The 24,980-nt window shown below is 41.2% G+C and overlaps 2 protein-coding genes across 7 annotated transcripts in view; one reads left to right on the top strand and one right to left on the bottom strand.

Annotated features, from left to right (window-relative positions):
- Positions 1-5,234: 5,234 nt before the first annotated feature.
- On the bottom strand, positions 5,235-8,013 carry neflb (neurofilament light chain b). Its single transcript, XM_028034821.1, has 4 exons — positions 6,638-8,013; positions 6,411-6,535; positions 5,913-6,331; positions 5,235-5,841 (listed from the first exon to the last, which is right to left on the bottom strand). Exons 1-4 carry the CDS (start codon positions 7,763-7,765, stop codon positions 5,633-5,635), a joined length of 1,881 nt encoding a protein of 626 aa, XP_027890622.1. The 5' UTR covers positions 7,766-8,013; the 3' UTR covers positions 5,235-5,632.
- The window catches only part of cabin1 (calcineurin binding protein 1), a 52,243-nt gene continuing 34,816 nt past the window's right edge, over positions 7,554-24,980 (top strand). For 3 of the 6 annotated variants that reach the window (XM_028034819.1, XM_028034817.1, XM_028034814.1), the window contains exons 1-24: positions 9,271-9,455; positions 10,696-10,751; positions 10,842-10,934; positions 11,023-11,136; positions 12,216-12,350; positions 12,469-12,649; positions 13,775-13,904; positions 13,994-14,143; positions 14,318-14,616; positions 15,768-15,945; positions 16,027-16,160; positions 16,236-16,474; positions 17,141-17,213; positions 18,262-18,449; positions 18,538-18,675; positions 18,832-19,020; positions 19,900-20,142; positions 20,248-20,401; positions 20,479-20,594; positions 21,020-21,181; positions 22,993-23,199; positions 23,272-23,417; positions 23,781-24,042; positions 24,773-24,943. In XM_028034819.1, coding sequence (XP_027890620.1) covers positions 10,749-10,751; positions 10,842-10,934; positions 11,023-11,136; positions 12,216-12,350; positions 12,469-12,649; positions 13,775-13,904; positions 13,994-14,143; positions 14,318-14,616; positions 15,768-15,945; positions 16,027-16,160; positions 16,236-16,474; positions 17,141-17,213; positions 18,262-18,449; positions 18,538-18,675; positions 18,832-19,020; positions 19,900-20,142; positions 20,248-20,401; positions 20,479-20,594; positions 21,020-21,181; positions 22,993-23,199; positions 23,272-23,417; positions 23,781-24,042; positions 24,773-24,943 — 3,705 coding nt within the window. In that variant the 5' untranslated portion in view covers positions 9,271-9,455; positions 10,696-10,748. Of the gene's footprint in view, positions 7,658-9,270; positions 9,456-10,695; positions 10,752-10,841; positions 10,935-11,022; positions 11,137-12,215; positions 12,351-12,468; positions 12,650-13,774; positions 13,905-13,993; positions 14,144-14,317; positions 14,617-15,767; positions 15,946-16,026; positions 16,161-16,235; positions 16,475-17,140; positions 17,214-18,261; positions 18,450-18,537; positions 18,676-18,831; positions 19,021-19,899; positions 20,143-20,247; positions 20,402-20,478; positions 20,595-21,019; positions 21,182-22,992; positions 23,200-23,271; positions 23,418-23,780; positions 24,043-24,772; positions 24,944-24,980 lie in introns of those variants that run through there. The other 3 variants (XM_028034815.1, XM_028034816.1, XM_028034820.1) reach the window with 3 other exon arrangements.

The following is a 24,980-nucleotide window of genomic DNA, read 5'->3' as shown; positions in this document are numbered from 1 at the left end:
TGCAGAAAATCTTTACCAGTGTCAGACTGTAAAGAATTCAGTTCAATAAAACTTTATTTGTCCCCAAGGGGAAATTTAAAGACAAGGTGGAGCAGCACCAACAACATCTACACTTTAAAAACATAAAAAGCAAAGGGTTGTCATGTAAAAAGGTAACTCTTGAAACTAAAAGCCACATGCATTTGTTTATGAGGGTGAAAGGGTTGAAAAGAAGCTCAGGTCTAGGACCAAAAGCAGTAATCTCTAGTTTTGGCAGTCTGAGCACAGATCAGAAAAATTATTTTAATCATTTGAAAAGGGACAAAGTAGGAACAGCAAACCTGCAACTTAACCTGACATGTCTGGCAAGGTCATCCTCAATACGAGGAGCATGAAAAACATCCACGGTAATGCTTGAGGATCTGCACAGAACCACATTCTAGCAATCTTTCATGGTCATGGCAGCATCATGCTGTGAGGAGGCTTTCTTTCAGCTGGGATTTGGAAACCGGTTTGGGTTATTTGTAAAAAAAAATGAGTGGCATTAAATATAGGGCAATCCTGGAAGAAACCCCGTTACAGGCTGTAAACGACCAGAGAGCAGGGCAGAGCTTCACCTTTGAGTTGATTACATTCCGGCTGCTATTTTAGCCCCACCATTTTTTTCTCTTCGTGTAAAAAGTCTGTTGTTGGGGGAGTTTATGGTACAAATAAACTTACGTATTTTAAAGAGTAAATAGTTTAGTTTTTTTTTTTTTATTGTACTAGGCAACAAGTGAGCCAGTTTTCCGCAAGTAGCGAGTTAGCGTAGCGTCTCCTTCAGGGAACTCACTTCTCTGCTCCCTGACTGCGGCTGATGAGCTCAAGCTGGAGGCTTCACCTGCCGGTCACACCCTATGGAGCAGGAAGGCCGGACAAATACAAACACATACACCCACAATCCAGGGCGCAACCTTTGACATTCAGTCAGAGCTACAGTGGAATCATAGCCATGAATTATAGGCAATATTTAAACATGTAAGTTTACAGGTGCTCTCCCTCCATTCTCACCAAGCAGCTTGAGTCATTTTGTGAAAGAAAATGAACTCCCTAAAAGTGCAAAGCTGCTGAGACCATACCCCAAAAGATTTACGGGTGTCACTGCAGTGAAAAGTGGCTCTACAAACACACATTTCAGATTTTTCTTTACAAAAACATTTCAGATGTGTGTGTTATTTTCCTTCTGCTTTGTGATCATGCACTAAGTTGAACTGGTAACCATGAGATACACTGAAGATTAAGTATGTGGCCAAGTCAAAGAAGTGTGAATACTTTCTCAAGAGACTGCAACGGTATAAGGTCAGATTCGTGATTTAAATTACTATAACTTTATGTCTTCCAGCAAAATTGTGCAATTTTTGCGCAGCCATTTTCTGTTTTTTTTTTTGTTTTTTTTGTCATCTACTTTAAAGTAAAACTAACCTGACTGCTGGAAGCGCACAGTTAAATGCAGGCAATCTCAGAATTTGATTCTGTACAGGGAAAAAAAGACCTTTAGCACAGCTTTATTCACGTCTTATTTCCAGATTGCTTCACAAGACAAGATTGTACCCCGAGGCCATACTTGTCAGTGCGGTGAGCACATGAAACCATCTGACATTTGAAGCTGTAATCCTTATGTACATCAAGAAAGAAATATCTGGTTTTCAAATTGCAGTGAGATGCCTTTGCATGAAACGACTCTTGCGTGGTGTCCTCCAGGAGACCGGAAAGTCTCTCTCTGGGACGCTTTTTAATTAGGTGATTGCCTTAGATCAGCAGAGGGAGCCCCAGCTCTTATCTAGATTTCCTTTTTCCGTGGGTAGCCTCAGCGTAGCTGTGTGATATCTGAAACGACGGACCGCAGTATGACAGCCTGCGAAGGCTGCGTGTGGCCACCAGGAATTTAAAACCCATTATCCTGATGAAAAATGGGCTTTTTCATGAGGAGAAATATCATCAATCTTAGAGGGGGAGGGGAAAAAACACTAATTTGAATTTTTAGTAACATATCTACTTAAGAGCTTTGTTCATTTAATTTCATATTTTGCTGAAGTTTCAACAGTCAGTGTTGCTTATATTGATACAAGTATGTTGGTATGTTGATACAAGCAGTAACTTCAGTGCATTGTAGTGGGATTTTGTGTGACAAGAAAAAAAAGAAATGCGTAATTGAATAGTGAAAGAAAAATTATTGATAATCTTAACTTTTTTTTTTTAATCTGAAAAGTGTTGCATGCATTTGTATGAAGACTTTAACTACGTTTTACTACCATCACAGCTGCATGAATGTTTCCAACAGCTTTGTACTTCTAGGGAACAAGGTTTGTTTTTAGCCACTCTTTGCAAAATAACAAATTAAGTTCAAATTCAAGAGTACTTTATTGAGCCCAGCTGCTCTACCAGAGAAAACAGGACGTTAAATCTGTTTTAAACCAATGTTAAGGATTCATGTGTCTAACCGAAGGTGAAGAAGAGGAGAGAAATCATCTGTAAATGTTCAAGTTAGGTCTGGATTTAAACTGGAATATTGCGATTAATTAATGTTTTTTATTTTTCATTTTAATCCATTCCATTGTTGCTTTGACTGTATGTTTAGTTTGATTGTCCTCCTGGAAGGATGAACCTCACTCTGGTCTTTTGCAATTATGAACGAGTTTTCTGTCCAGATTTTCCCGTATGTAAACATCTCCTGTACAGCTTCTCAATTCCTGCCGATGAAAGGCCTTCTCACAGCATGATGCTGCCACCACCATGGTTTATAGTGATGTGCTGTTTTAGCTTTCCTCCACAAGCCATGTTTTGCATGTAGACCAAAGAGGTTCTGCTTAGTCTAATTTTACCAGAGCATCTTTTCCCACACCAACTCATGCTGTACAAGGTGCTTTACAAAGAAGAAGAAGAAGAAAAGAGTTAACCCCTGAAACTTTCACAACATTCAGAATAGTTCTTTCTTCTTCTATTTTTTTTGTGTTAGCAAGCTGTACAATCATTTCATCTCCCCTTTCCACCGGAGTTGTTGTTGACGCCTCCTTCTGCTCCTTTATACTATTCTAAGTCTGCCCTCCCTCTGACATAGTGTGCCCCCGGAGGAAGCAAAGAGTCATAGGATTTGTGTAGCAGTCAGTTCACAACCCAAATGTGGAAGATGAAACGCGGATGGAGACTCGGTGTGTGAAAGATGAAGTGTGATAAAAATAATACAGCAATGCTTTGATATGCTACATTTACAGGGGATCTGTGCCCCACTGTGCCCTCAGATGCACTAAGACACACTAACGGAGCGGTGGAGGCGAGGCAAGTGGGAGAAGGGTTTACGGTGTCTGTTGTAAGAGGCATTATCACTATCGCTGCAGCTTTTTTGTAATCCAGCGAGGAAGCATTTGCAGTGTTGCTGTCTCTTGTAGTGATGAAAAGAGAACTCAAAGGAAAGCATCTTTTTACAAAGTATGATGTCAAACAATTAATTTAAGTGCTTATTTGGGCGGGATGGAGTCTGTAGCAAGGGAAGACGACAGATGCTGGTAGACTGTGGCTTGTTTTATTTACAAATGCAGTGTTTAATGTTGTCTTATTTGTGTTAAAAAGCGATGAGTTGGTATCAAGGGTATTTCAAATGGATCAAACATAAACCAATCTTTATGGTCACAATCAGTGCCTTGTAAAAGTATTTATACTCCTTGAACTTCTTGGCAGTTTGTCAGATTGCAGCCATGAGGTTCAGTGTCTTCGACTCAAAGAAGTGCATAATTGTGTGGTGGAATGAGAAGGATCCATCCATTCATTCATTCATTCATTGTATTCTACTTGCTTGAGTTTGCTTTGCCAGACATACAGGTCATGGTTGTCCTTAGGAGCCCCTATACATTCCTTTGCAAGAAGGGATTTACCAGCGAGTTTTGTGTGTGTCAGGGTCTTCTCATACTTGTACCTGGTACCAGACATCCTTGTTCTTCCAATTCTCAGCTACATGCTACTTTGTTTTGGTCTGTCCAGACAACATACATTGAAGATTTCATCATACGTTTTGGGGCGCTTAAGTGCTTTTAGAAGACTCTGCATGTGGTTATGTTAGAGAGATAAAGTGGTATCCAGGGCAACAATCAGTCAGAAGCTCAAACCCATGCTCGGGATATATATTTATCTAAATCGGAGAGAAGAGGAAGAAAAATAGTCGAAATGTGAATTTACGTCTTGGGTTTACTTGGGAAATATCAAGTGATCTTTATGTTTGACAAGTGGGATGTGAAAATCTCTGGGAATGCCTTAGAGATGCCCTCATCTCCACCACCTCGCTGCACAAAGAATAAACAGTCTGTCCTCTGTCAAGGTTTTAGTTGCAGGGAGATATGTCTCTCTTCCTCTCTTCATCCTCCTCCACCTCTCTCTGTCTCTCTCTTCCTAATGAAATAATGACATTCCTCTCTTCCCCCCCAAAGCTCCCCCACTCCTCTTGCCACTCTGCTTAAATCGACACTTGGCTAGATTCTCCAGTGCAGCAGAAGCTGAGTCATAAAGGTTTCAGTGGCCTGATTTATGGACAGTGATGTGGATGAGGGGCTGGTGTGTTGCAGGTTTGGGGGAGGAAAGGGGGCGGGGGGTGGGGCAGTGGGTGAAGCAGCGGGAAAAAAACACTGGCGTCAGCTCGCTGATCACAAAGACATATGTCAGCACAGAAACCATCTGCTGATTTCAGACGAAGACGGAAGGAGTGCAACTGCAGATTGAAACATGATAAAATGTTGATTGTGCAAGTTACCCGAAATCTGTTGCTTTGCTTTGTTTCATATTTAAATCTGGAAATTAGTGTCTGATCAACCTGTATTTTTATTTTTTATTTTTTTACTGCATCAATTGACTTGCTGACTATGCTGGTCTCCTCCAACACACTCCCCCACACTTCTTTCAGCCGTGGGCCAATATATCACTGCGGATACAAGCTATGGACTTCTGCCCGTCATTTATGTTCCTTTATTCCCCTCCATTAACCTCCATTAACATTCTGTTGAAAATGAGGTGCGTTGTTTTAAGCTCTGAATAAACAGGCAGCTCCAGGCTAAAAAAAAAAAAAAAGATGCATTCAAAATCCCTTTTTCTTGTTTGTGAGTCACACAGCTTGGGTTTTGAGTCTAATTTTGTGAATATGCGTTTTATGTGTGTGGCGAAGATGATTTGAATTGACTCCTTACTGCACCCGCCTGTTTATGTAAGTGTAAAATGAAAGGCGTGGAGGCAGCTTCAGGTTGACAAGGCTTCAAGGCTTTATTGGGGTTCAATGCAGCACATTTTGAGACTTAAAGCACTCAGTGGGGAGTTGAGGTAAGGCATTTTTAAACCGCGCGTTGCACCCAAAGACAGTCGGATAAGCACATTTTTGGTGACAGTTAAAGCACCTGCAAATAGATCCACACACAGCAGAGTCTATTCCTGACGTCTCCCGTCGTCTTTATTATTTTCCTTTGTTGTTGCCATGTAAACATGTGCATACATGCTGTTAGTGTTTCAAATAAAACATACAGAGGCCTCAGTGACCGAATATTCCAAGTTCATGAGGTTTGTTATCTTTGTTTTTTCTTTTTTTTCTTTTCGATGAGGCATCTCTGCATATTGAGCACCAGAAAACTGATTCGTCAGTTTAAACTTTCCTGTCAGTTGTTTTGGCGGATTTCTCTTTGGTTTCCACCTCTTCTTCGGCTTCTTTTTCACCTTCCTCCTCCTCCTTTGCACCCTCTTCATCGCCTTCTTTTTGCTCACTGTCGTCTTCGCCTTGGGGTTGGCTTTCTTTTCCCCCTTCTTCCTCCTCTTTTTTGTCTTTACCCTCCTCCTCCTCGTGATCCTCTTCATCTGTAAGGAGACATTTGAGCACAATGCAAATGTTCTATTCATTGTCAGAAAGGTAAAATGGCAACACTAACCTTCTCCTTTTCCTTCCTCTTCTCCCTCTTCTTTCTCTACTGCTTCCTCTCCCTCTTCTCCCTCTTCCTCTTCCTCCTCAGCCTTTTCTTCATCCTCTTTCTCATCTGCTACTTCTTCCTCTTCTCCCTCCTTCTCCTCTTCTTCCACCTGCTCTCCCTCCTCCTCTTCCTCCTCTTCCTCTTGAGGAGGGCTGGACTCCGCCTGCTGGGCTTGGCTTGCGGTTATCACGTCTTCAGTGAAAAGCGACGGAGAGTACAGGCGGGAGCTCAGCAGGTACGGAGCCGCAGAGCTCAGCAGAGACTGGGTGGAGACCTGCACTCTTCCGTAGGCTGGAGCAGGACCCATGGCCTGAGAATAAACGGTGAAGGATCCTTGTTTTGGCACGTTCAAGCGATTCTCCTCCCCTTCAAGAAGCTTCCTAGTGGGACGAGATAGCAAGTCTCACAGTTACAATGCAGTGCATAAAACTCTGCAGTGAGTGTGACTTGAGCACTCACCTATATGCCGCAATCTCAATATCCAATGCCATCTTTACGTTCAAGAGGTCTTGGTAGTCTTTTAGGTAGCGAGCCATGTCATTCTTGTTTGCCCTCAATTCATCCTCCTGTTCACCTATTGTGTTCTGCAAAAAGAGAAAGCACGGTAAAGTTCAAGCTGATCTGACATCTAAAATGAGTTTACCCATTGCTCTTCTCCTCTACTTTCCAAAGTTGTGCTTGCTTACCTGCATTGCAGAGATCTCAGAACTCTGTTTCTCCTCCACCTCCTGCAGTTGGTTTTCCAGAGCCTGGATCATCTCCCGGCAGGCATCAATCTCCAGGGTTCTGTCTTTGAGCAGTCGGCGGTACTCTCCGGCCTCGTCCTTGGCGCTGCGTGCACTCTCTGTACTGCGCGTGGAGCCTACCGTCATCACGCTCATCTTGTTGCAGAACCAATCCTCTGCTGCTTGCAGGTTACGTTGTGCCATCGTCTCGTACTGGCCCCGAATGTCACGGAGAGCAGTGGAGAGGTCCGGCTTGGAGACTTCCATCTCCACGGCCACCTCGACGCTGTACTGAATTTGGGCCTGCAGCTCGGCGATCTCACTCTCACAGAGGCGCTTCAGGAAGGCCAGCTCGTCCAGAAGGGTGCTGACACTTTTCTCAAGCTCGGCCTGGCCCAGCGCGGCTTCGTCCGCTCCCTTCCTGGCGTCCAGGAGCCGTCCTTCTGCCTCCTCTCTGCCAAGGACTTCGTCTTCGTAGCGCTTCTGGAGGTTCTTCAGCACATCCTCCATCTCATCTCTGTGGTCCTGGGCCGCTTGCTTCTCGTGGCGGGCCTCTACCACAGCAGCATGGAGCTGGCGGACCTCATGTTCGTACAGGGCCCGAAGATTGGAGGGCTCTGCCTGCCTCTGCCTGAGCAGCAGCAGCTCCGTCTCCAGCAGTTTGTTCTGCTGCTCCAGCTCATGGACTCTCTCAATAAAGCTTGCAAAGCGATCATTGAGGTCCTGGAGCTCAGCCTTCTCCTGGGTCCTCAGCTGTTTGAACTCGGAGCTAACTTGGACCGCTTGCTCAAGGCGGAGCTCGCTGGCAGCTGCAGCAGGAAGGATGGGGGAGTAGCTCGAAGGAGCTCTGGTGGATGTCGTATAACTTCTGCGTGAAGATACATATGACGGCATTGGGGCTGAATGCGTGGAGTAAGCAGACCTGGATCCAATTCCTCCTCCAGCTCCATATCCTGCATTGCGCACAACTACTCTCCGCTTGTAAGTGGAAGGGAGATAAGGGTCAAAGCCAGTTGAAGTCATGATTTCGGAGCTCTGCCGCGTCGTGCCAGGGTATGTAGCTGTGTTGTCTGCACAGTGAATCTGCATTACTCTGGCTTTTATAGAGACCGTAATGACTGTGACGTAAGCTTTTTTTTTTTTCCTTCCACAATGCTGACGGAAAGAATTGATTATGGTCCTTGCCAGCCAGCAGAGATGGGGAGGAGTGTGTGGGTAGATGAGGCGGGGATAAGTAACAATGGAGCAAAATGGGCTGCAACACACAGGGTCACCGAGGACATTAACAGTCTACTGTTACTCCTGAAAACTGCAGAGAAAGCTGCAGTTTTACCGCATAAATCCTTAGGAAAATATCAGCCTATTGATATCAGTCTATCAAGCAGTTTTGGAGTTTTGCATCATTGTTTTATATGTCATGTGAAAGAAAAGCTAAGGGATCAAACAATTTGGTGGTCTTGTGAAAGAAAGGGAAAAAGGAAGGGATGCAGGAAGGAGGACAGGACAGAAAAAAGGACAGAAGGAAGGAAAGAAGAAAAAGAAAAAGGGAAGAAAGAAAGAAAGAAAGAAAGAAAGAAAGAAGGAAAAGGGGAAGAAAGAAAAAAGAAAGAAAGTTAATTGAAGGACTTCATGAACACGATTGCCCTCTAGCGGCCATGAGTTTAGTATGCAGCTCGAACATTACTGAGACATTTGAGTTTAAAAACATAAGTTTAAAAACGAATGATACAAATTCATGTTTGTACGTTACTTGCAGTTTTTACATTATACATTTCATACGAAACAAAGAAAAAATCATCCTAAAAAAAAATCATACAGTGTCCTAAATGCATTTATTGCAATGGTCAGAAATTCTGGAAGGCCTCCTGTTTCAGAATTGAGTTCAACACCTTATTCACTCCAGATATAAATTATGTTACATTGTTGTCAATTCTCTAACATAAAGGACATACAGTTCTCTTTTCATAAACGCTTCGTATAATTGGTGATGCATTGCTTTTGTCAAACATTGTCAAAATACATCGAATGTGTTACAGTGGAGGTACTGATCACATGTGACATGTCTAAATAAGCTAACGCTTTATTTCTTCACTCCACTTTATCACAAAACATTTTTTTTCTATAAATAAATTCACTGTTTAGTCACATGCCGGCCTAAAAATGCGTTTTAAAAGTTCCTAAATGGTAAATAACACAAAAGCACGTTCTAGGTCCTGAATTGGCTGGGTACGCTTTTTAACACTCAGCCGAGGGAGGACCTAGGGAGAACTGCTGACAAGGTGGAGTGGGAGGAGTTCTCGTTTTAAACGGAGACAAAGCATTTTTCTGACAAGAGAAGGTCAGAGACATCTTGCCCATATCAAAAACCACAACGCGCAATATGAGTGACATGGTCAAGATGATTCTCCGGTTTTAACTTTAAAGAACACCTGCTGGAAAATATGGGCAAACCAATCCGGCGTAACGATTTGCTTTCCCGGATGAGGAATAGTGCGTACCCACTTTCCACATTTCTCTGTTGTTTATGAAATTCTACTTGTATCGAAGCATTTCATTGGTTACATCTATACACTCGCAGAGTCTTGACCAATGACCGAGGATTTTACTAATTGGCGGGTAGCAAACGTCTTCTGCTGCAAACGTCCCGGGGTCCATGACTTCCAGCGACAAAGGATGATGAATAAATTGAGTTGATTTCCTCATTTATCACTGAAATATAACCACTTCCGCGTCTGTTTAATGTGTCAGAAAAGTAAAGCAGGTGCCTCGACGATGGACGGTAAGTTACAGAGGTTAGGAAACGATGATTTGCTCTGTGAGACACAAGCTAATGTTAGCTCCCTGAATTTGCTTTTGCACAATTAGCAAAGCACTATATGACTGTAATTTCACATAATGTAGAGCATTGCTCTATATTATGTGAATTATAGTTATAGTCCAAACTAATCAGCAACCATTGTGTTCGGGGATGTAGTTCTGTTATTCAAATACTGAAATAAGTGTGCTGCCATTATGCTAGCCAGGCTAGTTGAAGGGACAATTCGGTAAAGTTAGCTTAGTCGATTAGCTGATACGGCTTGTCCTTTTATTTTAATTCTCTGTTTGGTGTGTCTTCTGGGGCTGTTATTATCAAGTAAATATAATGAATAACTCACTAGTGAACTGGTATTGGATTATGGCTGTTTTATTGAATGTTACAAATCTATTAGGTCTACTGCAATGAATCCATCCATAACTACAGTAAACGGTTAATGTTAGAAAAAACAGACATGATCATATTTATTTTTTAAAGAATAAAATCGACCTGACTGGGGTCATTGTACTGTTACAACAGCTAGCGGGGGTCCAGAGGTTGCAGAACCTGGAGATTGTCCCAAATTAATATTCCAATAGGTTTGTACGGCACTCCAAACCATAGCATTATGCTCCCACTACCATGCTTGAGAGTTGGCACAGTGTTGTTGAATCTGAAAACCTTGGCGTTTCTAAGAGGGTTTTTTTGTTTTGTTTGTTTGGTCAGTTTTTACGACGGAATAGTTTAATCTTCGTCTTTAAACGAGTTCATACTCATTTGAAGATGACAGTTCTTCTTCAAATTAATAAGATTGGTAAGATGGTGGAAACTTCCCAAACAAACATGACAGCTGTTTTTGAAAATTTCACATTAGAATTCTCCTAAGCCCCGACTTCAATGCTATTGAAAGTTTTAGGAATTACATGACTAAAAGCAGGAGAAACCATACAATTTAAATGAGCCCTTAGACATTGGGTAAGAAGAAAGTTTAAATATCCAGTTAGAAAAATGATAGAAAGCTGAAAGTTTGTGGTTTCTTTGCATCAATTAAACCAAATATTAGTTGAGGTTCATGTATATGTATCAGCACTTTTCTCTACTTGATTGAGAAAATTGATTTTAAATTTAAAGATGTATTTTTTGTTGTATGTTTTATCATCATTTCAGCCTTAATGAGTGTATGTAAATTTCTGACTCGCATTGTATCATTTTTTCAAACCTTCAGAACCAGTCGAACATTCGCCATAATAGCAGAGAGCCTGCTTTAAAGACATTAAAATGGTAAGCTGCGCTCAATATTCTGCTTTTCCCCGCCCACCATGTCATGGGATTTGTTGTCGCTAATGAGTTTGTTGCCGTTGACCTTTACAGATTCGAATTGCGGCTCTAAATGCTGCTTTGACAGCCGCCGACGAGTGTCAAGACCCGCTGAGGAGCAGCAAGAGTCGGACGAAAGAGGCTCAGGTACCGACTGAATGACGCCAGACAGCATTTACGCCGATCTTTGGATAGAAATGAATGACCTCTTCTGACCTTTAATTGACCTCCGCAGGAAGCCGAAGCTTTTGCTTTATATCACAAAGCTTTGGATCTCCAGAAACATGACAAGTTTGAGGAGTCCGCCAAAGCCTACCATGAGCTGCTTAAAACACCACTGCTCAGAGAGGTAAACTCATCTTGGTGCATTAAACAAAGCGTGATGATTCTGTTAAGAGTCACACTCTTATTAACCTACAGAATTAGCTGTCGATGTTCATTTTGGGCATTTAAAATCGAGTGTTGTTTATGTACTGTGTTTTTTTTTCTTTTTGCTAATAAAATTTACTATTCCCTTTGACAGTTTTTAAGTGCACCTATTAACTCAAATGTTTTTCACTACACAGTTTTACATAAGCAGTATATTTTAGTTGTTAACAATGCATCCCACAGCTCTGTGCCTAAAAATCACTTCTTCTTTTAAGGTCTTACAACTTAAATCTGCATTATTTTTTGGTGGGACTAAGATCTACTTATACTAGATATGTTATTTAAATGCCCTGGAAAAATGTCCTTCATATTCTCCAAAATAAGAGGATAAATACGTCTAACTTCCTGAGGACTTTTTAAATCGATGATCAAAACTTCACAGATGTCGAACTTTACCCAACTGTAAATTTACAAAATCACCGATTAAATTAGTGCTTTAGGATTTATCCTGAAAAATTAATGAAGGGAAAGTCAGTATGCTAAACATTTCCAAAGTTAGCAAAAATGCTAAAGAGCTAAACGAAAAGTTAGCTTTGCTATTGGCAGATTAGTGGATGAGTGGAAGTATGTCCACTACTGATTTACAGTGAGATTAGGTTTCACAACGTTGGACTTTATGTAGTAATTAGAGAGTTCATTTTACTTCGGGGCATCGGACTAAAAGGGGTTGAGTATAAATACATATAAATACATGCCGCATTTAGATATGTACTTGTAAAAAAACAAGCAAATAAGAAAAACCTTTAAATCACATAGTTTCACTTCACAAGTTTGCACTCCTGACATACCGTGTAAAGTACCAATATAATTGATTCTGGTGGTTGTAGTATGAGAAAATATGAAAAAAGTTTAACCCTATGAGTACTTTACTAAGGTGCTGTATATAGTTGTAACCCAATGCTTCTAAACTGGTGATTTAACACTATGGTACGACTGCTGAATTGCCGTTTCTGTGCTTTGCCCTTGTCGTTAAATTTTCTATACTATCTAATATTTCAGGCCATGCCCTCAGAGGATCAAAGAGTGGGTCTCAAGCATCCTGGACTGATGCTGAAATATTCCACCTTTAAAAACCTTGCCACTATGGCTGCATCCCGGGACGACTTGGAGAAAGCAATGGAGTTTTATTTGGAGGTAAACGCTCCATGTTTACGGTTAATTCTAAATATTTTTGTTCATGTCGCTGCTTTGCTTACATTTTTAATTGACGTGAATAGTACTGATAAATATATATTATTACTTTTCTTTTCAGGCTGTCATGTTGGACTCGACTGATGTGAACATGTGGTATAAAATCGGTCAGGTGGCTGTGCGACTTGTTCGCATACCTCTGGCGCGTCACGCATTTGAGGAGGGCCTGCACTGCAACCCGGACCACTGGCCATGCCTGGACAACCTCATCACTATTCTGTACACGCTTAGTGACTATACCTGTAAGTAATGCACATCATCATGAGCTCAATTCTAGGGATGTCCCAAAGTGGATGTTTGATCCCTGTCACCGACCTTTAAGGTTAGGCATTTGATACCAAGTCACAAGGCCTATTGTCCTCCAATCACTTCCTGTCGTCTTCTTTTCTGCCAGTAGCAATATCCGGTTGTTAATGACACAACTTGAGACATGAAGAGTATTTCCATTGCAGTTTTGCAAACCACATTAATTTCAATACAGCTGAAAACCCACCTCATCCCACCACAAAAACCTTTTATCAAAATACGTGTTTTTTTCAAGATTGACGTGTTTCCGTTAAGCAAATTTGTTTTCATAATTCCAATTTGCGCAAATATATGGACAATGGAAACAGAACTACAGTTTAGATACATTAACTTGATGTTAAAGTATCTAAAGGCCTGTAAAGTGAAATTTTGTCTCAAATTTTGAGTAACCTGTTAAAAGCTGCTGTAATGTACATCAACTGAAACCAACACAGATTTCTACTTTGTGTCTAAAGAAGCCTGTCTGTCTGTCTGTCTGTCTTGACCATTCAGCTGCAGTCTTAAACTCTTGACCCGATGCTGCTGCTGACCTTTTAAAGCTGAGTGGTTTGCTTTAGTGCCTAACATTAGGCGTTTGCCTAATGTTAGGCGTTTGCTCTTTGTTTTTGTTATAACTCTTTATAAATCTCATCGCTGATTTATGAGGCTGGAAAATTGTTGTTTTTCAGCCTCATGAATTTACTGCTTTTCGGACATTATAAAATTTAACTGCTTTACTCCATCTACTCTTGTTCTATCTATGAAAATCTCAGCTGGTAACATGAACACATGTTCTCACTTTTACACTGAATGTCAGTGTGAAGGGTTAAAAACACTTTAATTCTGAGAGAATAGCCCAGATTTGATTACCTTTAGTCCAGTTTGGCTCACCGTGCAAGGAGGAAGAGAGGGTGTTTCTTCGTTATTGGATGCACAAATCACGTTCTTAGTTTTGTTGAGGACTCCAGATACCGTTTGTTTTATGTGATCTGCCTGAAGGGAACGAAGCGAGACATTTTTCCCTTGATAGTGTAAAAAATTAAATATAGCCAGAAAGGTAAATTTTACCTGCATTTTCGCAGATTGTTTATACTTCATTGCCAAAGCCCTGGAGAAGGACCACTGCTACACTAAAGGCCTTGTGTTGAAGGAAAAAATCTTTAAGGAGCAGCCCTGCTTGAAGAGGGATACGATGCAGATGTTTACAAAATGGTAAAAGTCTTTCATATTTACAACATACCGTTAGTCTAAATCTGCGCAGCACTGAAAGTTTTCATGCATTTTGCTGTGAATTGTTGCAGCGATATGTCCATTCACTATGTGGAAGTGGAAGAGGAAGAGCGCAGATCCATCATTGAAGAGGCCATGGAGATAAGGAGGCGCAGACAGACTCTCTCTCACCGTGAACCGAAACCAGACCTCGTCCTGGTCCAGCCCATGCACTGCCTCTCGTTAGTTTCTGTTTTGAATTACTCGAATTAGAAAAAGTAGTCCCAGTGGAATTAAGAATTTGAAATGGTGATCTTCTTAGATTGAACCATGAGCAGAAATGTTTGTTTCTCCAATGAGTATTTTTTTTTTTTTATTTTATGTTTAAATTTGAAGTCTCTTCTGTTTAACCTCAGATGGAAGCAGGTTGGCGAAAGCTTTCTCGCGATGTACAAACATCAGACGACCTGCGAACCTCCACGGCCGAGTTTGGGCTGCAGAATCGACCTGTCGGCGTACCGCGACCCCACCTTCCCCCAGAACCTTCCCCAGCCGAGTAGCCCTGTGAGCATGGGCTTGGCCACGGTGCTCAGCAGCCCCAGCTCATCCCTGCCGCCGGTGGCCTTCAGTGAGCCCACCGTCCTGCTGGGTTCTCAGCCTCAAATCACCCTTAGTCAGACGACTGTGGAGATCACAACTACAGCTCCCCCTGCTGGTTAGCGTTGCTGGTTTACATAATCTCTTTTGGGAAAACACAACACTGATTTACACTAACATTCTGTAATTCTTCATTTTCACACTTCTTGATCCTTTTTTGCTTATATTTTGTCATGCTGCAATTACAAACTGTTGTGTCTTTGTTGGAGTTTGCAGGTAGGCCAACACAAGGTAGTTCATTAAAAGTGGAAGGAAAATTATGTATGAATTCAAATTTTTTTCAAATTAATTTCTGAGAAGTATACAGTGCTGTTGGATTAGTATGCTGTTGATGCACGTTTTGCTGCAATAACAGCAGCATGTCTGCAGGGGGCATGTCAGTGCCAACTTTACACAATTGGGAAATTTTTTTCCCCATTTAGGTTTTTTGCAATATATCTCCAGGTCAGTCAGATTTAATGACCAAACATGCATTTATGGATAGGGTTGCAACTAATAATTGCAATTGATTATTCTGCCAATTATTCTGATATTTGATGGATTAATCAATTAGTCAGATTAAAAAGTTGGCACATTCTACAAATTTTTTATTTCATCTCTTAAACTTTTTTCATACAATATTAGATACAAATTAAAAGATGCAAATAAAAACCCAATTCCTTTTTTTAAATAACAAGCATTTAAATGCCCAAAATACGATAATGTATTATTTCTTTAGTTAATTTTAACTGGATAAAGCTAAAACTTGAAGTGTTCTGGGTGTTTTTACCTTCAATGCAAAGTAGATATTTATTTTGTACAGTTTTAGTTTTATCACAGCTCTGACGGTGGTGTTGTTTCAGCAAATAACCTTTTTTTTGAGTCTGTATACTCTTTTTAACAATTATTTGATTACCGATTTAGTTGACGATTATTTCAATTATTGATAAATCATGATTAAGCTGGTTAATCATTCCAACCCTAATTTAGAACACACCTAAATACGAATGCCGGCCACACTTCTCACTCATGTTTCCTTGTAAAAATTATTTGACACTCATGCATTCTTTTTATTTACTTCACTAATTTGTGTCGGTTAATCACACAAAAACCCAACAAAATGCAGACAAAATTGTTTGTAATGTGTCAAAATCTGGGAATGTTGAGGTAGAATGAAGACTCTAGCAAGCCGGTGTGTCGTTGTTTCATAATATTCTGTTATGTGTACAGCTGCAGGCATGGACATTTCCCTGGCAGATAAAGTGAAGAAAGCTCCAAAGAGAAGACGTGTGGTGGAGGACAGCGGCGAGACGGCCAAGCGTCGCTCGGCACGTGTTCGAAACACAAAATGCAAGAAGGAAGAAAAGATTGATTTCCAGGAGCTGCTTTTTAAATACTTACCTTCCAGGTAGGTTGAGCTAAAATGTCAAGACTGAAATATAAAAAAAAAATAAAAAATTTTGTGACATTATTTTCTGATCTGTTTCAGGCTCAAGAAGTTTGATCCCGACAATGACGACGAGAGCTTGGGGAATCTTGAGACGCAGTGTGACGGGAAGGATGACGTTCAGCCTGTTCACGGAAGCTGCTTACCAGCCGACTCCGTTGAACTCATGGAGTCTGGTACATTATCTATGTACTGTACATCTTTAAAGTGGAGGCAGTCTCTGCATCGAAACTCACTGATAAGTGAAACAGCTTTTTGTTTCTCTTTGTCAGAGCAACAAGATGTTCACAACTTCTTGCTCAATAATTTGAGCAACGGTGGCATCCTGGATCTGATGATGCGCTACCTGAAAGCGGTTGGTCAGAAGTTCATGGAGGAGTGGCCGCGGGGGCTGACCTCTGTGGTGCTGGAGGTTTATCAGACCTGGAGGAAACAAAGTATGGGCCTCCCCAACCCTCTTCTTCGGGACTGCAGCAACCAGCACATCCAGGTAAACCAAATAAATAAACAAAGCAACCTTAAAAAACAAAGACTTGTTAAATTCCTATCTCGACCAAAACTATCAAGGTGGCACAAACTTCAGGTATCAGTTACTGAGAGCTTTTCCATGCGGTCTTGCAACAAGATAGTTAATGTTTAGCAAAATTAGCGATGGGCCAAATCATCAAATAAGGAATATATACAGCAAAATTACAATTATGATTGCTTCTGTCAAAACAGCCCTCAATAAAGAATCTGAAATGGAGATTTTGAGCTGATTTTTATATATTTGTGAAATGTGTCAAGTACATCTCGTATGTGTTATTTAAGCCAGGAGTTCTGCTGGGATGTGAACTGATAACCCAAATTCAATAATTTCCAGATCTACTGACTCAAACTCAAAATGTTTTTTCCTTTAGCAGTCAATGAATGCATCGTACATAGGCAATATCAGGTTGTGCTGATGATACTCTTCAGTGTGGATGTTGTTACAGTGGGAAAACAACTCAGAGTACGTATTTTCAGTATCAGTGAAGTCAGAGAGAGAGCAATAGCTGTTCAGAGCTAAAGGGAGCCATTTTCTATGGAGCGGTTTGGTTGGTAATTCAGTGGTCTGGTTACTCTTTCACACCTTTCTTTTGTTCTTTCAATAGATATTCTTTTTTGTTCTGTACAGGAAATGTTGACAATGAGCTTGGCCTGTATGGAGTTGCAGCTGGAGCAATGGTTGCACAACAAAGGGAAGATTGGTAAGCTGGTGATTTCACTCACTTGGTGTCAGATGGTTGGTTTTTTTTTAATGATAGAATTTGCTGAAAAATCCCAAAACAAGTTGACAAATTATGTTTAACTTGCTTAGGAGTGGGACTAAAATTAAAATGATAACATTCTTAAAGTCTCAAATGTAGCTTACTGAAGTTTACAGACACCCTGTAATTGATGTTCTTTTGGATTGTTGGTAAATCTAAATGTGTTTTCGTATATTTGGTATTATGGGTGTAACAATTAACACATGTATCAGAACTTTTCAGAAGAGACCTTTCGGATTGGCCCCCATGTGTACCAAATGAATACAACGTTGTTTTTAAGGTTGAACACATGCTGTTTAAGTGTGGAGCTAAGTGCACAGATAGGGTTTGTGGTGCAACTTGTAAAACGCAACAACAAAACAAAACAGTGTCAATGTAGAAAAAAATGAGGCCTAAACCAAAGGTTTGTCGGCATTATTCAACAAATAACTTAATTATTCACCAGAAGGAACTTCAACCCCAAATGTAAGTAACGCTGGTACTGGAGGAAAGCTTAGCTAAGGTCTAAATCATTCAACCAGCCTTAAATGCTGCACCGCAGCAGACATGTTGGCTAGATTTTCTTACAGCCAAACTTTTACGGTGCATTTAGGGACTTCTGTACACAGGATTGTCTACATATTGAAACGACTCCAAAGTGATGGGAACATGTTTTATTCTGAAATATCAGCACAATCTTATTTAGAAATTCCTAAGCAACAACCTTCATAATTTTCTGGAGGTTTTATTGTGATGTAATTTATCCAAGGTCTTGGATTTACCTGATTATCCTTTATAAATTGAAAACAATCAAACCTTTAAATTTCTAAAACATCATAGGCTCAGACTATTTTAAAGTAGTAGAGTAAAATTTGTTTTTCATGATCGAAGTGTAACAAAAAATATTCTGAACTGTTCCTTTAAAACATACTGAAACAAGTGAACCTTTACCCTCCAACTAGCTATTCTTTATGCTTGGTTTTCAGTCATGTTGTTCTGTCTTGGCCAGTTATTCCGAGAAGAAATTGCGGCGGTCCCAGCAGTGAGACGGCTGACTCCGAGTTTCCCGGGCAACACTTCCATGGCGACTTGTTAATCCTGGCCCTCGGCTCGTCCCAAAAAGATCTGTTTGGGAGCATCTGGTTGGATGTCATGGTGCGGGTCTATTGGTTGAAAGCACGATTCTTGGCCCTGCAGGTAAAATCCAAGTTTCCTGGTTTTGTTTTTTTACTTTTCTCGCCAGAGCTGATATGTAATGCTGAATTTCTTTTCGTCTTCTTAACAGGGAGATATGGATTTGGCCCTCGAGAGCTACGATGTTTGTATAGGGCTGTTGCAGAGCAAACCAAAAACCGCTGGTGGGAAACATTACACAATCAACCTGCCAAACCTACGTGTAGATGCAGCCATATCTGTGGAGGAGGTTGGTAAACACTGAAAACAAATGGTTTCAAATCATCGATATGGCATTTCACAAAACCTTCATGGATTCAATAGATACAATGTTGCAAAGTTCTTATGAGGACTTCCTGCTCTGAATGTTTGTTTTTTTTTTCTTTTTTTCTGATCCCATGTACAGATTGACAAGAGGCTGAAGTCGCTGGAGCGGTGTCAGTCTTTAGAGGAGATCCAACGTCTCTTTGAGTCGGCAGACTTTGAGTCTGTTGTGCGCCTGCTGCAGCCCACTCTTAATTATGAGAACAGGAGCAAATCTCTGGAGTTTGTGAGCTCGACGCCGGAGCGTCCCGCCCAGCTGATGCTACTGCAGGTTGGAAGTGCTACAAAGCTCTTTACTCATCACAGGAACTGGGGGTTTAGTTACCACATAACATCGCAGCAGATTATTTATTAGTGGACCTCAAATGTATGGAGAAATATATATATTCTAGACATCATTCTAGGAGTGCAGAGATAAATTGGTCCCACTTTTCTTAATTTTTTGGAGAGCGGTCGATACTTACACGAGAAACCAATCTTTTCAACTGATCTCATCTACTTAAGCAAAGGTCTGAATATCAGCCAGTCTCCCTTCTCTCTGTTGTGAGAGAGGGCTGACTGACAGACCTGCCCACAAGGGCATGTCTACACACAATAGTCACTCCTCTGTTGCCAACTTAGTAACTTTGTCGCTATATTTACCTCATTTTCATACAAAAAACTCAGCAGATCAGGCTTTTTAAAGATTGCAACAGGCCAGAAAACTGCAATCAGTTCATTCCTACTGGATCCTTTCCCCCCTTTGTCCGAAGAGTGTATCTGTCCATCTGTCCATCCATCCATTTATGCAGTCAGTTTATTCATCCACCTATCAATTTATCCATCTTGCAGTCAATTTATTCTCCCTTCCCTTCTATCCAGCCTATGAATAAGAAAGAACACTATAAATTAACTGTGAAGTTTTACATTTAATTTAGATTAGCTCTAGAAATAGCTCATCTCTAGAAATATAAACAAGAAAAAATGCAGCTGAACTTGCATCTGAACTGCCTGTAGCTGTTACTTTGTTGTCCTTACAATTGACATACTTGGAAAAAATCCAACATGCCTGTCTAGATGAACTTTTAAAGTATTAGAAAAGCCGGTATTTCATATCATATTCTGCTTGAATTTTGGTAAACTCTTTGACATTTTCCTGCTTCTCCACCAGAACTCCCTGCTGAAGCTGCAGGACTACCGGCAGTGCTTGGAGTGCAGCGAGCTGGCTTTGAACGAAGCCCTGCAGCAGCTCAACTCTGCTCCAGGCGGTTCTGCTCCGAGCAAGGAAGAGTGGGTCAGCACCATCAGAAAGCTGCTGGATGGCGTTGAAACATGCTTCACAAAAGAACCGGAGCTTCTGAGCAAAATCCCTCACTTCTCAAGCATGGCCCGACTGGCAAACAATCTGATTCAGGTTTGAAAGCCGTGAAAGGAATAATGCATTAAAACTGAGTGACCTCAATAACTAAGTTTTTATTGCTTTATTCTGTTGCATGTTTTTCTTTTTGTCTTCCTCCAGCTGATTGATCTTAGCATGAGTACTTCAGATGATCCAAAGGAGCCCTATTTCTTCTCAGTTCTGCCTTGGATTATCTTGTGTCGGATTATCAAACATGAGGAGGCTGCTTTTGACTGCATGCTTCGGCAGCATATATCTTTAGATGACGACGAAGGTGTGTTAAGTCATTGATTTCCCTCACTGTCTTTGTTTTATTATTTTATTATTAACGCAGCGACGCCTGATTTTCAGATGAACCAGAAACTCCCCTGCTTCCCTCGTCTCTGATGCTTTTGAGTACAGCTCACGAGTATCTGGGTCGTCGGTCCTTATGCTGCAGCTCAGATGGAGCCCTCCTAAAGTTCTTTGTAAGATTCTACAAGGCCCTGACTTGGCAATCATTCGCAGAGAATTGAGAAAGTATCGATACTCTATGAACATTTGAATGTTATCAATCTCCAATCACAAATTAGCGTGTATTTTAAAGGTTCTTTGATTACATTTGAAACTTGGAGAAACCTTGTTTTTAGTCCTTTCTTGTTTGCAAAGTAGTCCAAGCTCATTCAGATGGGAGCTTCAGTTTTTCAGTCTTAACGCAGATTCATTGGATTTTGTTTTCTAACATAACTGTGCTTTGAATTTCAGGATTTAATTTAGAGGTGTTCCAGCAAAGGGAGTTGAAAAAAAATCAAATTTTTCTTTTTTTTAGAATTTTAACTCACAAATAAATTATTCATTTTTTTGTGAATAAATGAGAATAAATGTCTGTTATTTTGCAACTTATTTGTTGCAGATTAGGGTACTGGAGAAAGAATTTGCTGCTTCTAGCAACAATGACTCCTTTCCCTATAAGGAAGAGCTGGAAATGGCCTTGGAGCAATGCTTTTTCTGCTTGTACGCATATCCCAGTAAGAAGAGCAAGGCGCGCTACCTTGAGGACCACTCATCTCCACAGGTCAGGCCTGTAATTTCTACCTATTATAATTGTCTTTGCAGAATGAGAAATAAACTAGTGTCTTATTTCAATATTTATGTGCAAGTTTGCTCATCAAGAGTTCCACAAACTGAAAGTCTGCAGCAGCAACAACAAATGTAGCTGAGCCGTTAGGAAGATAATGGGCAAATGGTGATGAAGAGGCGGTGCAATAGTGAAGAGGTGGCTCAAGGCTTTTGACTAATTGCTATTTCTCAGTTGTATTGCCAAACTTATGTAAGCGCAGGGCATGAAAAGGAACAGACTGCCAATGACGCAAACGAGCGCCCTCAATGAACCTCTCGATGCTGAAACGGTCAGATATATCCATTAACATTGTTTGCTGCTGAGCCACACAAAACAGGTGTCACTGAAGTAAATTGAGGCCTTGAAGCGGCATTGTTAAAGGACTATTTTTCTCTGCTGAATGAGACATGACAAAATATTTGCAAAATTCTATTCTTTTTATTTTTTTTGTCACTTGATGAGCAGGCAGTTCAGGCTTCATTGTGCCTAGTAGTTTATTTGCAACGAATTTATCTTATCTTTAATCTATAACTGCTATAAGAACTAAAGAAATTATGACACCAACAGGCTTTCGTGTTTGTGTGTAACCCCTGAAACAATGCATCATTAGGAATACGGTTTATCCGATTACATACTTCAGCTTTGATTTTAGGAGATCTGCGATTGGCAGACATTTACATGTGATCTTATCTGCTTTTGTCTACCTTCACTAAATGTCTAAAAATCATCCACTTATTCCTTTTGCTCTGTCTTGAGAGATGATTATGTCTGCACATGCTCAGTCAGGGGCTGCACAGTGGCGCAGTTGGTAGCACTGTTGCCTTGCAGCAAGAAGGTCCTGGGTTCGATTCCCGGCCGGGGTCTTTCTGCATGGAGTTTGCATGTTCTCCCTGTGCATGCGTGGGTTCTCTCCGGGTGCTCCGGCTTCCTCCCACAGTCCAAAAACATGACTGTTAGGTTAATTGGTCTATCTAAATTCTCCCTAGGGGTGTGTGTTGTGTGTGGATGGTTGTTTGTCCTGTATGTCTCTGTGTTGCCCTGCGACAGACTGGCGACCTGTCCAGGGTGTACCCCGCCTCCCGCCTGGAACGTAGCTGGAGATAGGCACCAGCAACCCTCCCGACCCCATTAGGGACAAGGGTGAACAGACAATGGATGGATGGATGGATGGATGCTCAGTCAGCAACAGTCACGCCACTGTTGTCAACTCAGCAACTTTGCTGCTATATTTAGTAACTTTTTGGACAAAAGAATCGTCCAAAATCGGAATTGGCAGGTCAGACTTTTTAGAGATTGGTAATTGGCCAGAAAATATGAAAATGAAATAATATAGATATTACCCTGTTCGGTTGCTAACATCCATCCATATGTTTTTATCTCTCTGTCAATTCACCTGTTTATGTGTTGCATGCATTTGTCCACCTATTTAACTGAGTTTGTATTTAAATCCCGACCGTCAGATAGAAGACTCCAGATCTACATTATATTGTGTATTTTAAAAATAATTGCATATCTAATAAACAGTATAAAATGAACTGGCAGAAAACGAATGTGGAAAAGTATGAATTTATGACGGAATCAAAGTGGAAGAACCCAGGTATTTGCAGTTCTTGCATCCAGCCACAAGTGGGAGTCGGTGCATTTAATTTGTAAGCCCTCTGAGTAACTATGTACCATACCACAGTTGTAGAGAAGATTTGTCCACTGATCTGTTGCTAATCGCTTGACCCTGGAGCCAGTTTTGTGTTTTTTTTTTCTTTCTACAGGTTGAGCTTCAGTGGAGCGACGCTCTCTTCATGTTCCAGTATTTCAAACCAAAGTCGCTGCCCGAGTTCGACAGCTATAAGACCAGCACAGTGTCTGCAGAGCTGGCCAATCTGCTGAGGAGATTTGCAAGCATAGCTCCCCCAAGCGAAACCCCCACCTTCACCATGGATGAAGTTGCAGCCTACATCGAGGACATGACAGAAAAGGTCAGTTTGGGTGGGTTACACAGAACGTAAGGGGAAGGTACGAGTCATTTAAGTCTTCATTTGCTCTTTCAGGTCCCATCCCTTCCAGCAGGCAGCCCTCCTGCTCCCCCAATCATCAATGAGATCTACTACCTGTTGGCTGACTATCACTTCAAGAACAAAGAGCAGTCCAAAGCGATCAAGTTCTATATGCATGACATTTGCGTTTGTCCCAACAGGTACAGCATTTCTTCACATCTTCAGTAGTTAGATCCATCTTCAAAATATCTTTCTCTGCTGTTCAGGCTCAACATAATCTTCTCAGTTACATCTAGCACAGTGGTGCCCAAAGTCGGTCCTGGAGGGCTGGCATCCTGCATGTTTCAGTTCTCTCCCTGATTTAAAGCCCCTGGATCCAATGATGGCTCATTAGAAGACCTAAGACGAACATTGAACACTGGCCTAAGACGAAAAGGTTGTTACTGCCACCAGGGAGAGAACTAAAACGTGCAGGATGCCGGCCCTCCAGGACCGACTTTGGGCACCTTCAAAGAAATGTTTTTAGAAGTGGCTTTAACAACAAAACCGTCTTCACTTTGTAGATTTGATTCCTGGGCAGGCATGGCTTTAGCCCGAGCCAGCCGGATCCAAGAGAAGCTCAATTCAAACGAGCTGAAAAGCGACGTTCCCATATGGAAGCACTCCCAGGCAGTGCTGAACTGCTTCAAGCGGGCCCTGGAGATAGACAGCTCCAACCTGTCCCTGTGGATCGAGTACGGCACCATCTCCTACGCGCTGCACTCTTTTGCTTCTCGGCAGCTCAAACAGTGGCGAAACGAGCTCCCTCCAGACGTTGTTAAACAGGTGAGGACTAGATGGTTTATAATGCAGTCCCTCTAGGATGTTGCCATGTTTCGATTCGCTCATCAGTCGCAATTTTGTGGTTGTTGAAATTTTCGCAACTTTTCTGCAAATTTGATCAACCAGCTTAACGCTTTTTGTATTTCCTTCTTTTCTCGCCAATCACTGCAACTTGGCTGAATTTTGACCAATCCCATTAACCTCCTTCTAATTTCACTTCTTGTTTCACAGCATCTCTTGGAAACTCAAATTGCAAGATAAATGCAAACTCTAATATTTGATTTTTTTTTTCTTGGGGGGGGGGGCATTTTGGCAAGTTTTGTAGGATTTGCTTCCACAGTGTAAACAGTTGAATGTTATTTTCACTTTAAATATAAAATTTCTCAAAATGCTGTCTTGTTTTTTTCTTTTTGGAAAAGTTATGTCCAGCAATTTTAACTTTTTGTAAGACCATGTTATAACAAATAAAGTAAAAAAAATTCTCAACCCTAATTACAACTTTTTGAAAAAATTATCACAAAAATAGTAATCTTAGCCCACAACAATTACAAAAAAGCAACATCCTGGAGGAACTGATCACTTTTTCCATGACAGTTTGCTTTGTTGCCCGATGTTTAGTGTCATCAGTTGCATTGTGCCACTTTTGTATTTCCCCCCCTCACAGTAGATCTTATTGATAAGATCTACTGAGAGAAAACCCCAAGTGTTTGTTTATGTTTGTTTTTTATTTCAGATGGAGGAAAGAAGAGACTCAATGCTGGAGACAGCTTTTCAGTGTTTCCAGGGGGCCTCCCGCTGTGAGGGCGACAGCGATGAAGAGGAGTGGCTCATCCACTACATGCTGGGGAAGATAGCCGAGAAGCGCAGGAAGCCCCCCGATGAATACTTGCAGCTTTACAAGAAGGTAAACCTGCTCATCATTCTTCTAGCGCTGACAATAC

The sequence above is a fragment of the Xiphophorus couchianus genome, chromosome 12 (genome assembly GCF_001444195.1).
Source record: "Xiphophorus couchianus chromosome 12, X_couchianus-1.0, whole genome shotgun sequence".
Lineage (NCBI taxonomy): Eukaryota > Metazoa > Chordata > Actinopteri > Cyprinodontiformes > Poeciliidae > Xiphophorus > Xiphophorus couchianus.
This window is presented reverse-complemented; position numbering and strand designations above follow the sequence as displayed.